We start from the raw sequence: 24,152 nt of genomic DNA, 5'->3' as shown, positions 1-24,152 counted from the left end.
AGCCAGATGAAAATGTAATTGGGAAATGTTTAACAAAATAAATAAAAATCCAACATAGGTAATGGTAATTTTTGGTTTTCTAAGTCATTAAGCCGCAGGCAGAGGGGATCCATTTCTACTTGAGTTTGACACCACTGCTTATAACCCATCAAGAATTCCAGAGAGGGTGCTTTGGGTTATTTCCAGGACCCCTGAGCAATTGCATAATTAAGAGTTTACAAAACTTTCTCACACTCTCATTTGAACCACACCTTGTGTCTGTGAAGTAGGTAGATTGGGCAATAGCACTTTGAGTTTACAGATGAGGGAACCAAGAAGTCAAAAGTCCAGTGTTCTTTTCTTTCTAAAATTTTATTTCTTATTATGAGACAAATCAAATAAAAACATTTTAATATACAAATAAAAAACAAATCATACTTTGATTTATTGTTTTGTTTATTATTCCAGATTTAAGAAAATGATGAAAAAGGTTAATAATACAGTTTAAACTTTAAAGTTCTTCACCTTGCCTCCCTAAAGCTGGTTGTTAAAACTTTTTTACCGTTACACCCCTACATCGCTCTTTTTTTTTTCCCCTCTGCTTTCCGGAGACAAGAATATATCTGTATAATCCCTTTTCTACATTATAGCTTTTCAAAAACTTAAAGGCATCTATCATCTCCCACCTCTCTGCTCTTTTGTAGGCTTAAACACACACCATTCCTTCGGCCAATCCCCAGCGAGATCCACCAGTATTTAATTTTGTTATTCTATTTCATTGTTTACAAAAAGATGAATCTTGAGTTATAGGAAGTAGCGTCACTAGTTACACCGATTGTGTAATAAGATAATATTACATGTAGTCAGCCCTGAGTGATACTTGGACACATACAAATAATGAAACATGATGAAGCAATGAGTCCAATGTGATCTGTGATAAAACAATATGACGTTGTTTATCTGGCTCCACCTCGTCTCTATTTTTGGGGGGCGGGGAGGGAAGATGGTAGGGATTTTCTACTTCCAGCCCCTTCTATCACAGTAGATTGTTTCTCCCTATAAAATAACATATACACTAGGCAATCTGTCTTCCAAGAAGGCTTTTCTTCAATGTTCCCTAACACTGAAGTCATTTTAGGTTCTAAAAAGCCAAGCCAGCAGGGCATAAGTTTCAGCAGGTTCTATCAAGTTAGTAGGGACTTGGTCATGAACAATGAGTAGGATTGTATGAGGACTAACTAGCCCAGACAAGATTAGAGATAATCAATGCCAGACGCTGGTTATTGATGTTTTTTTTTCCTATAGCAACTTATGAAGACCATCAAGGTATTGGGGGTGGGTGGGATGGAGAGAGTAGAGGTCACTATGTGGCTCAATAGAGAAATCCCCCATTTGCCCAGTGAAATCATGGAATCTTTGAGGTAAAGAGGTAGGTGGAGGAGGAGGGAGAGGAGGGGGAAAGAAAGAGAGGAGAGAGAGAAAAGGGAAAAGAAAGAGAAGAGAGAGAGGGAGGGAAGAGAAGAGAGAGAGAAAGGGAGGGAGAGATCAAACTTTTTGCATATCCTGGACATCAGAGGTAAAGTCAAGGAAGAGTGGATCTCTTCTTCCAAATGACTAGTGGTTTCTTGGGGCCTACCTAGCAGAAAGTCCTCCCTGCCTGCTCTTTATACTCTGGAGAGAGAGGAAGATGAGGAAGGTTTAGGGAAGAAAAGCACACTCTACTGTAGACGCTCAAGTCCATTGGTGGGAAGTCCCGGTGACAATGACATGATGAACTGGTTGTCAGCTACTTCACACCTCAGTGTTGCCATTTCCTAACTGGGCCTTTTTAGAGACTCTGGATTTTCTTTCCCAGCCTTGCCGGATCCGTGTAAGTGGCTGGTCGAAGCATGGCATTACCAGGATGAACTTCAGGACCAACACTGTGCAGGGAATGATGAGACTTAGCACATAGACTGAAGGGAGATGCCATCTGAGAATCGAAGGGCTGAGGAATCTCTTCCCACCATACACAAGTGTGTGTGTAGTACACAAGATCAGTGTCAGGTAACCGAGTTTGGACTGTATGGAAGAAACACAGTGATACACGTGAAATACCCTTTATACTGACATGAATGATAACAGGGCAATTGGTTATCAACATACATTTCTGAGTGATGCTTTATACTGTTCATGTTTTCAGATTCAGAACCAAATTTATTTCTTCAGTATGATTAATAACTTATTTCAAAAGAATTAAAAAGGGAAGGCATATTTACAAGTCCTTACCTGGATAAATCGAAACTCTCTCCAGTTGACCGTGTTGCTGACTGACGGCAAGGAAGTGATTCCCAAAAGGACAAATAAAAAAAATCCCAGTATGCCCAGGGCTACATAACAATCACTGAGCCAGGCATTAGTCGTGTTAAAAGGATCAGTGTTATTGGTTTTTATCTACGAAAAAATAAGAAGTTTTAAAATGACAGATTGCAGGAGTTGTCTCTGCTTTTAATGATATATAGTTTTGAGGGTTTATTCTCTTAAGGTGATTATAAGGCCTTTCTAACTCATTAAAAAACATTATTAGGTATGTAGAGGAAGCAAAATATGCATCAAAAATCTAGCTACCACAAAATATGAATCAAAAGTTTAACTACCACAGATAATGGGACTGTTGGTGTCCTAATAATCTTGGTGTGACCATGAATTACAATTTTCTCACCTGCAAAATGGGTATAAACTACTCATAATGCCTTATGTTGTTGTGAGGCTCAAATGAGACAATGTGCTTTAAGATACTTTATAAGCCAAATGGTGCTATATGTATCAGAAATGATGAGAAGAATGCATTGAACTGGTTGTCATGTTACCCTTCTGCTTTAGAAAAAATCTTCAGTGGCTCTCTTTTGTTCTCTGAGTAAAGTCTAGGCTCTTCAGCCTGGTGTTCATGGCTCCCCACAATATGGCACCCTCTTATCTTTCCACTCTTATCTCACAGCGTGTGAGCTCCTTGAGATCAGGGACTGTTTTTGCCTTTCTTTGTATCCCCAGTGCTTAGCATGGTGCCTGGCACACAGCAGGTGCCTAATAAGTGCTTACTGACTGATTGGCTTACTCTGTCCTTCTCTGCAACTTAACCAGTTACTGTGCTTCTGCTCAGCCTAGTGGTTCTCCTTGGGTTGGTCCTCTCTGAACTTTGATCCTCTGTGAAGGACAAAGAACTTGATATTTGCCCTGTGTTACTGGTTTTCTGAAGCTGGGGGGACCAGTTTTTCACAAGTCAAAGACCAAATCACATTTTCAGTAGGAAATGTGGGTCACCAAGATGACCTCACAATTCACAGGATCTCAGTTCTAGATCTAAAGGGTCAAGAGAGCTCTAAGGAGTCTAAGATCAAGGGGGGTCAAAACTCCAGAATCCTGCAGGAACCAAATTTACATGTATTTGGGAAATATGATACAAAACAACATAGATGATGTTAATTTGTGGTTGTCTGAGTCAATATGTCCTCCTCCCCCATTTGTTTGAGTTTGACACCACTGACCTAGTCTGCTCCTCTCCTCTCCTCTGAGAGGGTTGGAGGAGGGATAATCTCATCCAGAAGAGCATCAGGAAGTCAGGCTAGGTTAATTAAATAACAGTAACCTGCATTTACATAGTGCCTCTTGGTTTCAAAGTACTTTCCCTTAAATTCACTCATTCTGTCCTCTGAAATAGATGGTGCAAGTATTATTAGTTTGATTTCACAGGTTAGGAAAGCAAGGCACAGAACTATGAACTTGCTGAACCTCAGACGATGAATAAGTGTCCTAGGGAGAACGGAATTCAGTCTTTTTTGCCTCAAAAATCCCCTCTAAAGGCCACCAGGTTTTCTGAGTCTGGTTACCATTTGTGAATACACAGGCTTAGAAGAGGGATTACCAGAAATGGAACATGATCTATGGTTTTTAAACAATTATGCAAATGAAGTATAGCCTTACCTGATTAATCACTCGGCTGCTCAGCCTCCATCTGACGTAATAACGGATGGGTATCACAAGGGTGTACATGACGTGGAGGAAGGCAAAGGCTAGTGCTATGAGTCCGAGTTGTTTTCTGCAAAGCATCCAGTGGTCAAGCCAGTTTGGGAAATGGCTATATTTGGTGCCTCGGTACAACTGCAGGATGGCAGCAATGATCCCAGGGAGGTAAACCAGGGCAAGAAGATTGAGAGCCAACCCTGGGAAGATCCGATTTGGGATAGAAATGGCCAAGAAGAATGTGTTGTCTTTCCCTTCATGAACGTAGGGGTAGATGACTTCTCTTAACAGACAGTAAACAAAATAGAAAATACATAAGGCAGCAGAGAGGTAGAGAGGGAACTTCCACATTGGAAAGAGCTGCAGGGGGTAGTTTTCAATCTCTCTGGCTGCTTTGAGAGATCCTTGATCCATTGGAGTAAAACCAAGGGTACGGGCAATATCCATCACCCTCTGCTTAGATTCCTTGTCATCTCCACAGACAAATACCTGGATGAAATGATATTCAGAATGTTATCTGCTTGCTGTCCAACACTAGACGTTAAGATCCTATATAAAAGTGATGCCCTTTAGAATTTAAAGTCCTTGGTAATTTCCAAGAAGCTACTAGAAAAATTAATATAATGTGAATCCCTTTGACATATTTTGGATTTGACATATTTTAGGACAGTAATCCAAGGTAAAAGTCTTCTTTAAAGAGTGTGTGTGTGTGTGTGTGTGTGTGTGTGTGTGTGTATTTGATTAAGGGAAAGAAGATATTGTAGATGGTGGGTGACTTTAGGTAACATTATTCTGTTATTACTAAACCTGAGTCACTCTGCCATGAACAGGTTAGCCCTACTAACACACCTGCATAGTTCTACATGGCTCCCCCCCACCTCCATTCCTGCCTGTTTATAATAATGACAACTGAGCATTACTTTGTGTAGACCACGGGGTCCACTTAACTGAAAGTCCAGTTCAAGGTGTAGGCAGGGAGGAAAAGAGATTTTTTGTACAAATGAGACTGTCCTTCATGTCAGGTGTGAGAGAAAGCTTATAATCCACTCTCTATCACCAGAATGAAATGTTCAGTGAGAACAGATGTATTTTTCTGTGCTCCAAAGAACCTCCTTGGCAAACCAGCTTCATCCATTTTCTGGATTTGTTTCTGAGGGGCTTTTACATTTTTGCTTATCCTTTGTATCTCTTGGTTTTCAACCTATCCTATTTAAAGATGCATCATTTTAGTCAATTTTCACTAGATATAATAACTTTTTGGACTGCTTTAAAAGTACATTAAAACTTCAGGCAATAAATCCTTCTGGACAGCCAAGTGCTTTAGATTACTGGAGGTTTATTCATTTAAAGCACCCAAATGTTTGATTTTAACCATTTTGGAAAACTTTCTGAAATGGCTTATGTTTCCCCTTATCTTCTTAACTGGCAAGCCACTTAACCTTTTCCTGACTACAAAGTGAAAGTCTTCTTGGGGGGTGGGGATTGCCCTAAAAAAACCCCAACTTCATTAAAAGTTGTTTCTGTATGTAATTTGAAAAAATGAAGTATTGTTAAAATAACAAAACAAAAAATCTCCAGCTTCTAGATTAGAGCTAATCATTCTTAGGTCTTGAGTCAGACAAAAAACAGGGAACAGATTGGATTTGGCCTGTGGCCTATAGTTTGCTGACCCCCTAATAGAACACCGATTTGCACACAATCTGTATTTAATAAATGCTTGTTGGAATTGGCTGAATTGTTCTATACTGCAATGCCCCTGGAATTGTTGGAGTGTAGAGTTTATCTGCCTCCGTGAAATCGCCTCCAGATTGCTCTATTTATAGGCAGCGTGCTATAGTGGAGAGGGTGCTGGATTTGGAAGGAAAGAAATAAACATTTATTAAGTGCCTACTATGTGCTAGACACTATGTTAGGTTCTTAACAAATAACTGTCTCATTGGATCGTCACAATAACACTGGAAGGTAGATACTATTTATTATAATCACCCTATTGCAGTAAGACCCTTCTGTGTTCAGATACCATTTCTACTGCTTACTCTCTCTGACCCCGGGCACATTAAACTTCTCCATGCCTCAGTTTCCTCACCTGGAAAATGAAGCGGTTTGACTAGATGACCTCTCAAGGCCCTTCCAGCTCTAAATCTGTGGTCCCATGAGGGCATCTGATTTTTATAGTCTTTCTGTCTCTTTCCTCAATATCAGGCTGTTGGTCTCTCTACTTGAATAGCTTAAATCCAGCCTCAGACAATTCCCAGTTTTGTGATCCTGGGCAAATCACTTAACCGCTATGTGCCTCAGTTTCCTCATATGTAAAATGGGGATAATAATAGCACCGCCCCTCCAGGGTTGTTGTGAGGATCAAATGGGATAATATTTGTCATGTGCTTTGCAAAACTTAAAGAACTGCATAGTTATTGTCATTGTCATCTTCTTTTTCTCCCTTTTAATTTGCCGCTTTTAATGTGCTGTGTGAAATGAAACTCATTAGGCAAAGCTTCTTATAAATAGGTGTGATATAAATATAAAGGGGTGCCACATAAGGTATTAAGAGGTTCTACCAAGAGCAAAATGCATGAGCTTTAAGGCATGAATTTTGTGGTCTCTATTTTGCCCATTCAAAAAAAACCTGTTTTTTTTTTAAAAAAAATTCCTTCTGGAAGCCCAGCTACATACCATATCTATATCTATATCTATATCTATATCTATATCTATATCTATATCTGTATCTGTATCTCGATATATCTGTATACATACATATATGCATAATGTATGTCTATATGCGTGTATATGTATATATGTATATGTGTGTATGTATATACGTATATGTATATATGTATGTGTGTGTGTATATATATCCATACACACACACACACACACCCCATATTTTCTTGATAGGAGTTTAAATTGTAGTTATTTAAAAATATAAAATATGCCACTTTCTATTTGATAGCAGATTTATCATTTAATCTTACCTGCCTGCTTGCATCCAGGGTGCCTGATTGGAGAGCCCAGGCTGAGATGGTATTAAATGCTTTCACGATTTTGGCTCCTGGAACCAGTTCAGCAAGATATTCTGCATTGGATTCAGGATATTGATTAATTTTAAGGTTGTTGCTGATGTCCACCAATATTTTTCCTTGGAGTTTCTCAGCTAACTCTGTAAGAAAATTATAATGTTCTCTGTGGATTGCTATGATTATAAGATCAGACCTCTGCGCAGCTTCTGCATAGCTCAAGACTTCAATTCCTTGGGGGCGCAGACCAGATAGCCCAGGGTTTCGGCTTCCAAAGACCACAGAGTAGCCACATTGGAACATCTTATTGCCTAGTGATCTTCCAAAGTCTCCTGTTCCGAACACACACACTGTCTCTCGCTTGTGGGAAGAGTTCATGTTCGTGGCAAAAGAAGTCTCCTTTAAAGAGGGTTTCTCCATAACTGCAATATAAAAGCACAAATAACAAAAAAATAAATTTTCTGACAACTACAAATCTATAACTCACATATATGTATTATATATGTCCCAAAGCCTTTTCAAATCTGCTGTAAATATTGATTTAGATTCATAAATCCAGTGAAATAGGTAAGCAGTGAATATGACCAGTGATATCAGAAGCACAATAATACTATTTAAGAAGCAAATTATTAGCTGGCCTGGAAGTTGGGAAGACTTTTGAGGTTCCAGTCCTAACTTTGCCACGTACTGGCTGTGTGACCTTGGGCTCTTTCATCATAACTTGGCCTCTTCCTTCCTTTTCTAGACTTCTTATACTGTACTCCCCTCCAGGCCCCTTATGATCCAGCTACATTGGCCTACTTTATCATATATAACATTCAATATCCGTGCCTCCACAGTGGCTGTCCCCCATGTCTGGAATACTCTGCTTGACTTACCTTTCCTTCTTAGATTCTCCAGCTTCTTTTAAGACTCAGCTCAATTCTTGCCTTCTGCAAGATGCCATTCTTGGTCTCCCCAGCAGCTAATGCCTTCCCCTTTGAGATTACCTTCTACTTACAATACATCTTTTTTAAGTGCCTAGTTATTTACATTTAGATTTACATTAGAATGGAAACTCTAGGAGGGCAGAGACTCTTTTGCTTTTGTAATCCCCAGTGCTTAGCACAGCCAGGCAAATAATAAGTGCTTAATAAATGCTTGTTGACTGTCTTAATCTCTCAGTACCTGAGGCAATCAAATTGCAGAGAAGGTGCTGATCTGAGCCTGTAAAGGAAGTTCCTTCCACTGATGAATTCTCAAGCTGAGACAAAAAATATTTATCCAAAGAGCTAGGAATGCATCTATATAGTGAAACATTTGCTGGCAGACCTGTTTGTTTTATTTGCTGTTGTTTCAGATGTTCATATGACTATATACTTAGAGCTACAGACTGCTTAAGTCAACTTCTTAATTTTATAAATAAGGAAACTGAGGACCAGAGTGGTTCGCAGAATCATAGAATCTCTGCAGTGGAAGTGATGAGGGCACATTCTTTGGGAACCCCCTTGAATCTGGAATACAGTCTCTGGGAGCCCCCTTGAACTGTCCTTGAATCTTCCAACTGGATCTGGCCTTCCCCTAAGGCCACAAGCCTCTCATTATCATTAGGCCCAAATCTCTACCTAGCCTCACCCTTTATAGTCCAGCTACTTCCCCACCCTTGATATATCAGTATCCATGCCTTCAGCTACTTTCCATCCTTAATTCCATTCTCTAGGTTCCTGGATTCTGACCCCACCTTATCCTCCTTAGACCTTCCCTTCAAGACCCTCCCTAAACCCCTCCTCTAGTCACCCCAGACCACCCCTCAATCCCTCCTACAATCTTTGTGTATATAATCTCCATCTTGCCTCCATGAAGGTGCTCAGATTCAATCTAATTCAGTAGGCTGAATCTGGCCCGCTTGTGGAAACAGGTGTCACAAGGTGGGGGGATTTCTTAAGACAGCCCATTATGGTGAATCCCTAATAAACTTTGTCTTTTCCCTTGGCTGAGAAGGCTTGAGTCGAATTCTCTCGGCAGGACCCGGCGTGTAGGTATTTTGGGGCTCCGGCGGTCACCCCTAGAAACCTATAGTTTCCCCAACAATCATCATTTTTACAATAACCTCTTCAGAAGGGCTATTTAGGGCCCTCTATTCATTTAGAGTCAATATGACTTAGACCTTAACAACAATATTTTACAACACATTCAACAAGTGGTCATTTCAGCCTTTGTTTGAAGACTCTCAGTGAGGGATGTGGAACATTTTATACCATTTTATATCATTTTTGTAATTTCAATCAAGGGCCAGGGCCTGAATTCATGATCTACTGGAAGAAGAGCCTGGACCTGGGCTTCTTTGTTCTCTAAAGTTTGCTCAGAGAATATCTTTTCTCCAGATCCAGCTGACCTAAGAACATTCTTGGCCCTGTTAACCATTAAGGGATGAGACCCTAATCCTGAGAGACTACTCCGCTTAATATTGTACGGGCATATACTACGCTATGAAATGTTAGTGAAACACAGAAACGCTGGGTTGTAGTTTCAACTGACCCTTGTCAACACTCTTCTCTTATTGTATTTACAAATCTATTCCATTGAGGAAAATCCTCTTCTTGTATCATGGTTAAACATACATGGGGATCATCAAAGTGATGTAACACAGACTTCTGAGTCTGCTATAGATAATGTATATAAGTTTTCTCATTCCTTTGTTCAGGTAGTCAGATTCAGGTCTGACTCTGTGCATGCATGTATCCGCTAAGTTTAAAGGGAATGAATAAATAAATGTATAAGCAATATGAATTTTTCTTATCACCTAGCCTGTTGTTTCCTTCAACCAACTTTCAGGTTTAACAGCTATGGTGCCGTGAACTGCTGATGGAAACGATGGAATCGGAACAAAGAACTGCAAGCCCAGTCTCACCAATGCCATTCTTTGGCTCCTCGGGATGTATTTTTTCCTGGAATCTTGGCCTTGATGAGGTGGGGGTAAGTTCTCCTTATTCCCAGCTTCCAAAAAGGACTTCCACAAATTTGGTTGAAGTCTGAAATTCCCTTTAAGCTAGCTCTGGGGTCGGAGACCAATTCCTGTTAAATGGCTTTGGATTAATTCGGTTCCCTCTGTAGATTGATCTTTGAAAACTAGTTGGGAATGTTTTTCACCTTGGGCTTGCTGAGATGGCTGAGCAAGAACAAAAGGCAAAAGCCTTTTCCCTTAAGGCTTGCAAAGCTGCTAATTCCGTCAACTTGGCTCTCCCCCTTTTCCAACAGCTCCAGCTCTAGCTGTTCTACTCTCTCTGCCCTAGCTGTTCTACTCTCTCTGCCCTATTACCTACTCTAACCCAGAGAGAGGTAACTTTGTTCTGCTACCATTGCCTTCTCTCTCTCCCTCCTCCTCCTCTTTCCCCCTTCCCTTAAGGGCTCTGTTTTTGTCTTCTGCCCTATTCCTGCCTCTCATTCCCTTAAGTTCCCTTAAAGGCTCACTCCTCACCTTTCCCTCACCTGCGTAAGGCTACTGCCTACTGCCGTTGCCTCCTTTCTCTCCCCACCCCTTTCCCCCCCTTCCCAAGGGCTTTTGTTTTTGAGAAGGACAGCTACACTCTGGATGTAGATTATGGAGAGTCAGAAACATCAGGGATGCCAAGGCTTCCCCAGAGACCATAGGGGTGCTAATAGCCAATTCATGAAAGCTTCTAATTCCCTCTCTCTGTTGTTTAAACTCTGAACTTAGTCTGTATTTGTTCTGTTAAATTGTCAGTTTTGTCTGTCAGTGTGTGTGCCGTGAAATGTCTATACCTTGTAAAGTCTGAAATGCAGGCAGCCAGGGAATTCTAAGGCTGCAGCTAGGGAAACAGAGCAAAAAGTTTGGAAACTGGTTAGTTAGCTTTTGGGAGAGAGAACTCCTTAGACTGTAAAATCACTCCAGGAGCTCACTCTTGCTGAAACACCTCCTCCCAATGCTGATCACTTATCATTTCCCACTCCCTCCCCAGAGTTAAGAGAGTATCTCATTGTGGGAAATTTAAACAGCCACCAGAATTCCTGTTAACTCCTCTCATCACAGATCAGATTACGAGAAGAGAATGCAGGAGAACTGTAGGGAAAACTTAAATCACTCTTCCCCACCTGGCAAAGGAGAAGGGCAGGAATTCACAGACTGACAGTATCCTGACAGTCCTGTGCCCCCGGGTACCTTTGTAACCTATCTTTTTTGGCAAAGCTTGGAAATATCATCCAGGTCTATACATTTCACCCATTCTGTCTCCAGTGGCTGCAGAACTGCTCTAGGCTCAGTAACTTCTGCAGTTATGGGGGAAGAGAAAGGTAGATGGATTTGGACTATGGTTAGCATTCTCTAAGCTCTGCCTCCAAGAATTGTCAGCACTGAGAAACCAGACTGTGCTGTAGGTAAACTTCACACTTCTCTGTTCCAATTGCAAAACTGTATTTTATCTCTGTTTGACCTGTTTCCTGATTTGTAAAGGGAAAATAATAATGATGGTTGTCATGGGATCAAAATGATAATGATTTTAAAATGCTTAAAATAATGTCTGGTATATGTTAGACACAACATTATATTATCTCTAATGTAACTGTTAACTTTTGAAGTGGTTTTTAAATACCAAAAGCAATAAGTTGAATAATTTCTATATGTGGTAATCTGGAAATTCAATTGATGTCATCTGAAATTTATTGTTTATGTATTTCAAAAATTGCATTGTATTCTTAAAATCCTCATAGATTGCAAAATCTGAGAAGGAATTCTAATTTGATTTTATATATGTGAACTGGGTTTTGAAAGGAATGTGATAAAAATTGATGATTTGGAACTTATAACAAGGAATAATTAATAATACTGATATTTACTATGAGAGCAGATTTTCCATGTGAAAACTTTTCTATTATGAGAACATATCTGGTGGTTTAAAGTTATAGTTTCAAATGATGAGGTGAAAGATTCTCTGTGCAAGGAGATTTAGAAATGCATTCACCTAAACTGATAAATGGGTTGTTTCAAGTTTTAAAATGCATAATTATGTTTAGGACATTGTTACATTTCTAAACTGTGTAATTTGGCAAACAGATGTATCAGCAATATTGGAAAAAATGTGATTTTATAGATAATAATCTTTTCTTTTACAGTACTAAGAGTATTGGGCCTTAGAAATTAAAATGTTACCACTGGTGATTATGAATCCAGATTTGATTTGTGCATCCAACTCAGTTATGATCACTTGATTGGTAATTAATAGATTCTGTTTCAAGTTTTAAATATGGGATAATTGCTTGTGGTGTACCTATATTTCTAAATTTGTTATATTATGCAAATTGGTTAGCATTGCATTACCTATATTGATAGAGAAAAAAAAATTCCTCTTATAACCTAGATTTTGTTAGATTAGGAATTGTACTTAATTAAGAAATTGAGGTTGTTAACCGAAACAAGGACTTTTGAAACCATTTAGTCATGGATTCTTATCCATCTTGTGTCAAGCTTTCTGTGTAGAGGAATTCCTATGGAGAAAGTTTTTAAAGTCCTGGTAAATTTTGTTATTGTGGTAAGGCTAATTTAATTGGGTATGTTCTTTTTAACTTATAGAAACTAAGTGTCCTCTACATTACAACACCCTTTTTAACTAAGGAACTTTGAAATAAGAACAATATTTGAGAATAAGGACATTTTCCACCAACTTAGTTAATGAATTCCAATGTTTAAGGGTTAATTTGCTTTAAGGTGAAAGAAAGAGATGTCTATCATTTTAAAACTTTCTAAAAATTTATCAATGTGTATAAGATTTAATTCCTAAAGTGTCCCTTTCCTCCAAAATGAGTAAACAGGGACATAAATTCATCAACCTGTGAGGCTGGTCATTAACCTCTTTGTTTTGTTTAAGCTGGAATGGGATTCCAGTACAGACAGTTATATCGGTAAAAACTACTAATTTAGGAGCTATTTCGTCTTATGGTTGAAATGTAAAGGAAGGCTTGGGTTTGAGAGATTTGGAAAGGTAAGTAAAGGTTTGATTAGAAATACGAAAGGCAGATAAGAAGGTTTGGGGACAAATGGGAGTTAGCTAAGCCTCCCCTGTCCTGAGAGAATACTAGTTTCAGGTGGTTTAAGTAAGTTGAGAGAGGGTGAGAAAGTATTTTAGAAGACAGAAAAGTTATGTAGCTCAATTTGATAATTATTAGCTCAGTGAAATTTGGGATACTCCTGTCTGAAGGATATTTATTTGTTATTTAAGACTTTATGGGACTACAATATAATATTGTCTAAGCTCTGGTTACAGGGATAGGTTACATGAAGCCAGTAGTAGAAGGGCAGGCATTACAGACTGAGAACTTCAAAAGGGCTGTCTGTGCCTGGGAAAAAGTTTTGAAGACAACCTTGAACACGGCCTAGGTAGGATCTTCCTGACTCTGTTTCCCAATTCTGCTCTTTCCTTTCTGAAAAGGAAGAACCCTGCCTGATTATTCCTAAGCCCTGCTTTCAGTATCTAGTGACTACATGCTTGGCTATCAGATATGACTCATGCCTGGAATCAAACAGAGCTAAGGAAGTTCTTTCCTTCTGTTAAGATGTATGACATTGTCCTTCTTTTCTTTCATAGCAAATTTATATTATCAAGAAGTTTTGTAAGCACAGTGCTAAATCTATTAGGTAATAGATGGATATTGGAATATCTCTGAGTTATTATTATAGGATGCAGGAATGAAGAGCTTACAATTTTAAACAATTTTAACCTATGTTCATGGCCAAATAAAGATTAAAATAACACAGAAATAACATCCTCCAAAAGGAGGAAATGGTTAGACAAAGTACTAAGACAAAGATGTAATGTGATAGATGTCTAATAAAAAAAGAAAGGGGATAGCAAATTTTGAGAAAGGTAATAGGATCAGATTGATTCCCCTAAGAATTATATACAGATGTGCATGATTGGCTCCAAAACTTATCAATCATGGAAATTCAAGCTAATAAGTGTGGTTTGGTAATAAGATCTTAAATTTGGATTTTTGCACAAGAAAATTGTATAAGATATTGTTACAAGTGAAATTTTATCTCCTTTACTAAAGTATCTGTCTGATAATTGTAAAAGGAAGATGAGTTGAATTTATGGTTGGACCTTCATATTTTAAGGGATTCTTATACCAGGTACAAGATTTAGGTAAAGGATAGAAATAGCAAATAACACATAAACTGAAATTTTCTGAAGTTTCAAAAATGGAAAACCAAATTTAAGTGATTGTACTAAGTTATATTAAGTAAGAATTATCTGAGAATTTCTAGATCTGAACCAGAGAAGCAGAACTCTCTTTTACTATCTAGGGGCCAGATAACTACAATCAGGCATCTGGGATTCAAAAAAAAAATGCTGCTTTAAATGGACATTGGGAATATGTAACTGGGATTTAAAGTTACTTTGTATACAAATTCAATTAACTGCTGGAATTAAATCAGAAACATCATGCAAGCTATTTAAAGCTAGTCTTAAGGATGTTCCTTAAGCAACGTGAGATTATAGTACAGTAACAGATCTATTAAAATAATTGATTATGGAACATCTTAGATTACTATAGGACTGGAACTAATGTTCCTGTATAAGTTAGGGTCTTTAATTCTTGGTAATGGTATGAAGGCAATTAGTAGGTCCAGGGCTTGTAAGAATATCATTTTGTTAATACCATGCCTGTCTAAAGCTTTGTTAAGAATGGCTTGTGGTTTATTTTGTAAATGCCTCAAAGAGACATGGCATGACTAAAGTATATTATGTTAGTCAACATTGTTAATAATGATTGCATTACTTTGTATGGTTCATGTTTAAGTTTTCCTGGTTACCTAATGTGTAAATCTAAAACATGTGACATGTAAATTTCCCCCTCTCAATACCAGTCTATTGTGAGTCATCTAAGTGGTTTGGTCTGTACCTGACTTAATATAATTGTACAATTTGTGAATTGTGAGAAAAACTTTATTGTAATTGTTTAAACTCAGCCCTGTGTGGCTGGGATACTGAACCATTTATTGCAGTGTTACTTAGCCCTGCGTGCCTGGGACCTATGTTGTGCTGTTTTTCTCTCAATTATCAAATCATATGTGTTCTGGTAGCTCCTGTCAGGTCTGACTACTCCTATAGCTGCCAACTTGTGTATATAGACACCTTGATCCTTCTGTCATACCTGAGGACTGCCTCTGCTCCCGAGTGAACATCTGAGCCCGTAGGAGACCTTGCCCTCCGGTTTCAAAGGAGCCTGAAGGGGACGGCATCAGACGCAGGCAGCCCCTCCCAAGAGTCCGGACCAGAATCTGAACTAAGGACAGCTCCCTTTCTGAGTCCCTTGCATTCCCAAGACTGTTTGCCTATGTCTTTGGTATCTTTAGCCATTATGCTCCCTACCCGGATCCCCCTTACAACTTGCTCCCTCTGCTTGTTTACAATTAGTTTACAAGTCCTGTCCATCTCTGAGGATGTCCAACCACAGAAAGAAAAAAAAAAACCTGAATCCACCTAGATAAGGATTTTTAGAACTTCACCCCTGAGGAAGATAGAGGTTTTTCCATATCTTATTGGTCTACAGGCAAAACTTCCAGTTTGCCTTTGACCAAAAGGAGGAAATGTGGAACATTTTATACCATTTTATATCATTTTTGTAATTTCAATCAAGGGCCAGGGCCTGAATTAATGATCTACTGGAAGAAGAGCCTGGACCTGGGCTTCTTTGTTCTCTAAAGTTTGCTCAGAGAATATCTTTTCTCCAGATCCAGCTGACCTAAGAATATTCTTGCCCCTGTTAACCATTAAGGGATAAGACCCTAATCCTGAGAGACTAATCTGCTTAATATTGTACAGGCATATACTACGCTATGAAATGTTAGTGAAACACAGAAACACTGGGTTGTAGTTTCAACTGACCCTTGTCAACACTCTTATCTTATTGTATTTACAAATCTATTCCATTAAGGAAAATCCTCTTCTTGTATCATGGTTAAACATACATGGGGATCATAAAAGTGATGTAACACAGACTTCTGAGTCTGCTATAGATAATGTATATAAGTTTTCTCATTCCTTTGTTCAGGCAGTCAGATTCAGGTCTGACTCTGTGCATGCATGTATCCACTAAGTTTAAAGGGAATGAATAAATAAATGTATAAGTAATATGAATTTTTCTATCACCTAGCCTGTTGTTTCCTTCAACCAACTTTCAGGTTTAACAGGGAGAACCTATTCCCCCTTGGGAGAGGCCATTCCACTTCTGGGCAGCTCTAGTTGTTAGGAAGTTCTTCCTTGAGTCAGGCTTCAGTTTTTCCCTTTGCCCTTTCCACCCATGAATTCTAATTCTGCCCTCTGGGGCCAAACAGAGTTAGACAAATTCTTGGTCCACAAGACAGCCTTTGAAATATTTTAAAACAGTTAACCCACCTCCCTTAAGTCTTCTTATGTTCAGGCTCAACACCTTTAGTTGCTAGGATGGATCCTTTCTCAGATGGCGTGGTCTTAAAAGCCTCTTACCTTCCCACTTGCCCTCCTTTGGAGAATTTCAAGCTTACTCAATTAAGTGACTTTCTTGAGGTCACATAAGTAGGAAGAGACCATAGAGACCATTGGATCTGACCATAATTTTGCACATGAGAAAATGCTAAGTGGCAGAATTGAAATTTAAGCACAGGTCTTTAACACCAGACGCAATATTCTTTCCATTTTTCTTCAGATTTTAAGTCATCTCATTCCCCAGTTGATAGATGGTCAAAGTCTTGGGATGAAGAAATCAAAGCTATATACAGTCATATGAAAAAATTCTCTAAATCATTGTTGATTAGAGAAATGATGATTAAAACAACTTTGAGATGTCATCTCACACCTATCAGGTTGGCTAAAATGGTAGAAGGGAATAATGACAAATGTCGGAGGGGATGTGGAAAAATTGGGACTCTAATACACTATTGGTGAAACTGTGAACTGATTCAACCATTTTAGAGAGCAATCTGGAATTTTTCCCAAAGAGTTAAAAAAAAAACTGTATAGCCTTTGACCCAGCAATACCACTATTAAATCTGTTTCTCAAGGTGATGGGGGGGGGCAGGGAAGGAAAAGAACCTATATGTTCTAAAATATTGATAGCAGTTCTCTTTGTGGTGGCAAAGAGTTGGAAATTGAGGGGAATGTCCATTAATTGGGGTTGTGGCTAAACAACTTGTGGTAAATGATTGTGATAGATTTCTACTGTGCTGTAGGAGATGATGAACGGGTGATTTTAGATTAACGTGGAAAGACGTGTGAAATAATGTAGAGTAAAATGAGCAGAACCAAGCGGACTGTGAGAAATGATTATTTCTCTCTGATGTTAATAACTAATTATTGTAAAAGGATCAAAGTATTCCCCCTTCTCTGTTTCCTCATCCAGAAACCAGCCAGTGTGGTAAATCTCTCTTAAAGACTTACCCAGGCCAAGGTCAATCAAAGGTAGTAAAAGAAATTCTAAATTGAGGCTAATGGGTGCATCCTGCTCATTGTGTTTGCTCAGACAGCTGTAGGAAGTGTTGATTCTCCCTTCTTTCAGACAGGTGATATGGAAATTGATGAGTCCCTTTGACTGGGATTGGGGTGATCCAAGTCACATACCCCAAGACCCTCATTGTAATATAGCCCTCTCTCTCATTGTAATACTCATTCTCCCATTAATTGTTAATCAGAGTTAGTTGCTACCCTCAGGAACACCTGCTTTTCGAAGGGCATATAAACTATGCCCTCACTGCCATGAGGGGTCTTTGGTCTAAGAGAGAGATGGCCAAATGACTATCCTTTTATTAAAATTCTGGCATTATTGATAAAATGATTAAATTATCCAGAAATTACATCTCTTAAACCTTTCTAACCATCACAGGACGTTGGATACAGAAACAGCAATATTGTTCAAAGAAAAACCATGAATGACTAAGCTATTTTGACTAAGCTAAATTAACTACAGATTTTAAGTCCTATGACCCTTTTATTTTATGTTCAATTCTATAACTCGGGAATTAATTGTGCCAATACTTTATGTAAAGTTTTTTGAAAACCTTAAAGTACTTTATTAACAGTTCGCATAGTGTGGTCTGGGGATCCCTAGGGTCCCTAGCACCCTTTTAAGGGGTCTACAAGGTCAAAAACATTTGTAATAATACAAAGATATTTCATTTTCCAGTATGGTAAATATCAATAGGTATAACTGACATAAACAAAATAGCTTTTTGGTGGGGATCCTCAGTAATTTTTAAGAGTGGAAAGGGATCCTGAGACCAAGTAGTTTGATAACCTCTCTACTAAATAAATGTTAGCTGATAATATTATTAGAAGAATTCACTTCAAATGGTATAATCCTTAAGGAACCCACATTTTCTTATTTCTTATATAAAAATCACATTTGAAGATACTCAATTCAAGTGGACTAAGGCCGGTGATACAAAGGAAAACAAAAGATAGTCTCTACCCCTAAAGAGTTTATAATTTAAAATAATGTGTTTTTCTAGGCACAGGTGAAAAAAAGTTTTATGGATGACTTTTCATTTGTAATTCTTTCACTTTTTAAAAATTTTCCAAATAAAATATAACTCGAGGGTTTTGATGTAATAAAATTGAGCTGGGATGTGCACCATTATAATTTATTTTCACTAAAGCTCAAAGAAGTAATACTAAGCAAACAGAAGAGGTAAACAACAGTAAGAATATTAAAAATGTTGTTGATTCATTATAAAGGAATACAGTTTTTCCCAGGGGCATTATTTATTCTCTTTGAAAGGTTTCTGAGTTCTGAGTTTTCAGTGGGAGAGAGAGCAGTTTTCACAAGACCACAGATCTAGAACTGGAAGAGACCTCAGGAGCTTCCTAACCTCTTAATTTACAGATGAGAACACTGAGGCCCGTTGAGGTTAAAAAACTTGCTCAAGGTCATGTAGATTGTGAGCCTCAAAGGTGCAATTTGGGCCCAGGTCCTCCTACCCCAGAGAACAATGGTCTTTCCATTGTGCCACATCAAATCTAGGGTCATGTAAGAGTGAATGAGATTTAAATGTGTGTACATATACACATGTGTAGTGCATGTTGTGTATATCAATGTGTAATGTAACATACATGTATATATGTGCACATACATATACACATATACAAATACATGCACATACATATGTATCTATGAGACCTGCATACTTTGTGTGTGCAGGTCTCATCACTATGGACCACAGTTGAGATTGTGCAGAGAGTCCATTTTTTTATATTAAGTATAACACAAATAGGAATTTGATCTTAAAGGCATCTACAAATCAAAAAAGCTAAAGTGTATAGACATGGGCTCACAAATACTATTATCACCATCACCATCACTATGAGTTTTCCACACGATATTCTTAGGCATTAGATAAAAGTATGTTGGGTAAAAAGAAATATTCAGATAGTGGGAAGACAGATTTGGTAAAAACTGGTTTCCATTTAGAGATTTTGAGTTTTCCTGATTCAGGATGACAGTAGAATTGTGGGTAGGCTTTTCAAAACACTTATGAACGTGGGGTAAGACTTGTAACTAATATAGATTCCTGATAGCCAGGGTTAGGGCAAGACATTTCTCTGCTGTAGTCAAGGTTTGAGAATGGGACCACTTCCTTCTCCCCATCCCTCTAACACATACATTCCAAATTTAGTCCTCAACCATACTTGGTGCTGTCTATATGACTCTTTGAGACTGCTCTTTAACTAATGCAACTATACTTAATACAAAATACCTGCTATAGCGAGGGACATTTTTCTGGGCTGTGTTTTGGCAAACCACTCCAGCATCTTTGCCAAGAAAACCCCAAATGAGGTCATGAAGAGTCGCACGCAACTGAAACGACTAAACAACAAATTAAATAGTGTCCCTCATTTTCCCTACAACGTTACCAACCAAGTCTTGCATTGTACCCTAGGAAGCTTGCTTAACCCAAAGCCTTTGGCCAATATATGTGGAGAGTTCTAGACCTGGAGTAAAGACAAGGGTTTGAATTCCACTTTGACACACTTATTAATGTGTGACCTTAGGTAAGTCACTTAATGTCAATTTTTTCTCATCTATCAAATAGAGATAATGGCCATAGTTTCTACTATGTAGGGCTGTTGTGAATCTCAAATGAACAAAGTTATGTAAAATACCCTGAAAACTCTAAAAACTACCTAAATGTATAATGAGGATAATGAGGATAAATAATCCCCCCCTTCCCTTTTTCTCTAATGAAGTTCAATAGAAATGGTTCTAAAATAAATTGCTTGCTATTATTCTTTTATATTTAATGTTTTGCAGAATTTTACATTTAGATTTATAAAAAAACCCAGCTAGATAAAATGACTGCTTTTTGTAGCTGAATAAAAAAGGACTGGTACATAATGTCACCTTTTGTAGGATCCCTGAACATATCCTTTAAAAAACTCTCATAACAGACATGAAGATGGGGATGATAAGTTTTGAATCCTTTTGCTGTCTCTGTATTTTGAAAGATAATTTTCTTTGCAGTTTGGAGATTATGAATATTTGGTATGGTGATGTATAATAAAAATATTGCTTTTAAGTTTTTATGGATAATATTAAGTCTGGGCAATTGAGGGCTATAATTTGGTAGATGATAAGTAGAGTTTGTTGGTTGAGTTCTTGAGGCTACTTTGAAGTCCCTTTTGATAGTATGGGGACTTGTCATTTGTTAGGACATGAAAAATAGTTTCTAATTTATCATTCTAAGCACAGGGACATCTTGCTAGATATTAGGTGATTAATAAACTTTCATAGCCCATAGTGATGTGTGGCACAATTTCTATCCTTTTTTTTTTTTAATAATCTGCATTGATCACTTAGATTTGAGAAAAATCCTTTAATTTTTTAGTGGTAATGGCCTAGTACTGGGTTTCCATCATAAACCGATTTCCATACACAAATCCATGTGACTCAACTATTTGAAGCGTCTTTGTCAACAAAGTGTTCACTGAGTTCATATGGATGTTGTCCATGAGTCTTTTTGATTCCATTCTGAGATCTTTGCTGTTTCCGGAGGCAAACCACTTTGTCACATTTGACAAATCCAGTGGCTATTGTCGGCTTTCACTATTGTTCATTGAGTCAATGCATTTTTGTACCAAAAGTTTCTGTAGATTTGCTCTGTATTTATCATGTGCTTAGAGAATGTCTATCAGTCCTCTTCCTCCTTGTTTGGCAGTTAAGGATTAATCTTTGTATATATAGCTGCTTTAAGGTTGTGGGCCCTGTGTTTCATTAATATTGTATAGATTTGTTAGACTGCCTTCCAAATATGTTATGGTCTATTTTTGTAGTTCCAAAAGTATATATTAAGACTGTTATTACATAGGTGCTAATTGCTTTAAACATGTTCTTCCCATTAAAATTTGATTTTAGAATAACATTAAGCTTCTTAATATACTCAGTCATAACTTTCTCTTTGATAACTTTAACCTTGATGTGTCTTGCCTAGAAGAGACCATGGTCTTTGCATCACTTTGATCCTGTGCTTCAATTTTATCTCCCAATTTGAAGATTTCAGCCTTATCTTTTCATGGCACACCTTAAGAATATTAAACTTTTCAGGCCCCAGATAGCATTATGAGATCTTTCAAGAAAGATTCCATAAGATGAGCAATTTAATATGTCTTTAAATGGATCCATATAGCTTCATGTCATCCATGTGTATCGAGTTATTAATAAGCTATTTTGGCTCAGCTCCTTCTTTAAAGTTAAGCAGAACTGTAATGTGCTTAACCTTTGTATGTCTCTGCCTCTCTCTCTCAGCCTGCATATCTCTCTCTCTCTCTCTCTCCCTCTCCCTCTTTTTCTCTGTCTGTCTGTCTGTCTGTCTGTCTGTCTCTCTCTCTCTCTCTCTCACACACACACACACACACACACACACACACACACACACACACATCAGTTCTCAACATTGTGTTGGTGGAATGTTTTAATAGAACAGTTTTCATTGTGAACATTGATACTTAAGCTTTGTCAAAATATTTGAGTCCCATTTTATATATTTGTAGTATGTGAATGAGCCATGAGTTCAGAACTGAGTCAAAGGTTTTGCAATAATCAGTATAGGTAATGTAAATATTACACTGCTTTCAGGCAGCTTGTTTAATAAAACCTGAATCAATAAGTAGCTATTTATACTCCTGGGATGTTTTTAGCAAACCTTTTTTGCCCTATTACCAACACCACTGTTTTCTTGTGTGTGTTTTTAGATGTGTGTGTGTGTGTGTGTGTGTGTGTGTGTGTGTGTGTGTGTGTGTGTGGTATGAGAGAGAGGCAGACAGACAGACAGACAGACAGAGAAAAAGAGGGAGAGGGGAAATGGGAGAAGGAGGGGAGAGAGAGAGAGAGAGAGAGAGAGAGATATGCAGGCTGTGAATGTTTTGTATAAGGCACATAAACATGTAATTGGCCTATATTTGGAAGAATCTATAATGTTGTCCTATTTTGTTATTAGATACATGGTGTCACAAAAATGGACTTATTTGTGAGAGGAAGCTGGTAAAATGCTTTGCTAGCAATTCTTGTGCCACTGTGAAATTCTGGCGCCAATAATTATGGATGTTAGCTGGCCCTGCTGCTTTCCAGTTTTGCAAGGAAGCTAGAATTTCAGTCTCTTCCCTTGGCATAATCTATTATATAATTTGTTGTATCTACTTGTGTAAGCTTCCTGTTTCTTGTTTCATTTAACTTATGTTTTCATTGTTATCGGCCTTCTTGCAAGCATATAGAGAATGACAGATTTTCCACATTCTCCTTCTTTAGGAGTTTTCTCCTCGAATTTCTTTGCCTCAAGCCTCTATGGCAAAGATTTTGATTGTTCTAGGGTGTGGTCTAAGGACTCAGTTGCTTCTTGGCTCCATCCAGCTTTTGTTTCTATGGAAGCTGGGGAGTTAGCTACATCCCTGATGGGATTAGATGTGGCCTCAAGGCTACCTAGTAGTTCTGCCTTCTGCTGTTCTTCTGGGCTTCTTAGCTGTCATCTACTAAGGGTCCTCTCTGTTCTTGGCCAGGATTGCCTCAGGGAAATGTTTTTACTCTTTTTGGAGGGAAGATGCCTTTGGCTAGCTCTGACTAAATAGTCCCATAATCCAAAAGGGCCCCTGAAGTAGTTGTGGGACTTTCTGGCTCCTACTCCTATATGAAAGTTCCCCAGCCTCTACTCCTAACTGGTTAGGGCAAGTGGATTCCTACATACTATCTTTCATCTCTTCTACATACCAGGTACAGTGCTTCATGCCAGCTCTTTCTGAGGCTAGGCATATACACATCTTCTCACTTGCCCTTTCCATCTCTACTGTGTGCACATGGAACTTGCACATGGCTAGGCAAACTGTCCTGAAGCTTCCACAATCCTCCTGTCAGCAGCATCACCGCAAAGCCCTTCTCTCCTTTTGTAGGAACTCTTATGTAAAACTCGAGATAGGAGTTAGAGTTCCAAAGGATTTTAAAAATAATTTAATTTAGTTCAACCCTCATTTTATAGAAAGAAATGCTCAGGACAATAAAACAGTTATGTTTAAGTTGTACAAAGGAAAAGAAAGGATGGGGCTTTTACTGGTGGCCCACGGACCAATAATCAATGCTGGAGATGTGGCAGTTGGTGACATCTTGTTTTACTTCTATTTTCTCTGCCAAGGAAAATGATCTTTTGACTAGAAAGCTCTGAACAAAAGCAGCTGATTTGACATCCAAGATAAGTAAAGAGATTATAAGAAAGCAACAGTGATAGCTAGCAATCATATTGCACTTATCTGATCTTCACAACCACCCGGGAAAATAGGTGCTATTATCATCCCCATTTTGCAATCGAGGAAACTGGGGCAAATAGGTGTTAAGTGACTTGCCCAAGGTCACAGCTGAGGCTAGTTTTGAACTCAAGTCTTCCTGACTCTGGCCTCCGGCTCTATCCATTGTTCCACCTAGTTGCCTTGATGAGTTCAAGTCAGACCCAGATGACTTCCTCAGATACAGAAAGAACCAGCAGATGTGACTGTCATCTTTGAAGGAATTGAAAGCCTGGGTAAGGGCACATAGTCCTGATTTTCAAAAATAAATAAATGAAAAGGAAGGCAGTTGAGCCTGCAAGCCATGGACCAGTGAACTTGATTTTGATTCCTGATCAAATGAAATCAAGGTCAAACTTTTAGAATGTGT

General features: G+C 38.3%; 1 protein-coding gene across 1 annotated transcript in view; it reads right to left on the bottom strand.

Moving 5' to 3' along the window:
• Positions 1–575: 575 nt before the first annotated feature.
• The window catches only part of STEAP4 (STEAP4 metalloreductase), a 38,716-nt gene continuing 15,139 nt past the window's right edge, over positions 576–24,152 (bottom strand). Inside the window, exons 2-5 of the mRNA XM_036761584.1 lie at positions 6,951–7,414; positions 3,940–4,467; positions 2,248–2,412; positions 576–2,040 (exon numbers count right to left, since the gene is read on the bottom strand). Coding sequence (XP_036617479.1) covers positions 1,771–2,040; positions 2,248–2,412; positions 3,940–4,467; positions 6,951–7,412 — 1,425 coding nt within the window. The 5' untranslated portion in view covers positions 7,413–7,414 and the 3' untranslated portion in view covers positions 576–1,770. The remainder of the gene's footprint in view (positions 2,041–2,247; positions 2,413–3,939; positions 4,468–6,950; positions 7,415–24,152) is intronic.

The sequence above is a fragment of the Trichosurus vulpecula genome, chromosome 5 (genome assembly GCF_011100635.1).
Source record: "Trichosurus vulpecula isolate mTriVul1 chromosome 5, mTriVul1.pri, whole genome shotgun sequence".
Taxonomy (NCBI): domain Eukaryota; kingdom Metazoa; phylum Chordata; class Mammalia; order Diprotodontia; family Phalangeridae; genus Trichosurus; species Trichosurus vulpecula.
This window is presented reverse-complemented; position numbering and strand designations above follow the sequence as displayed.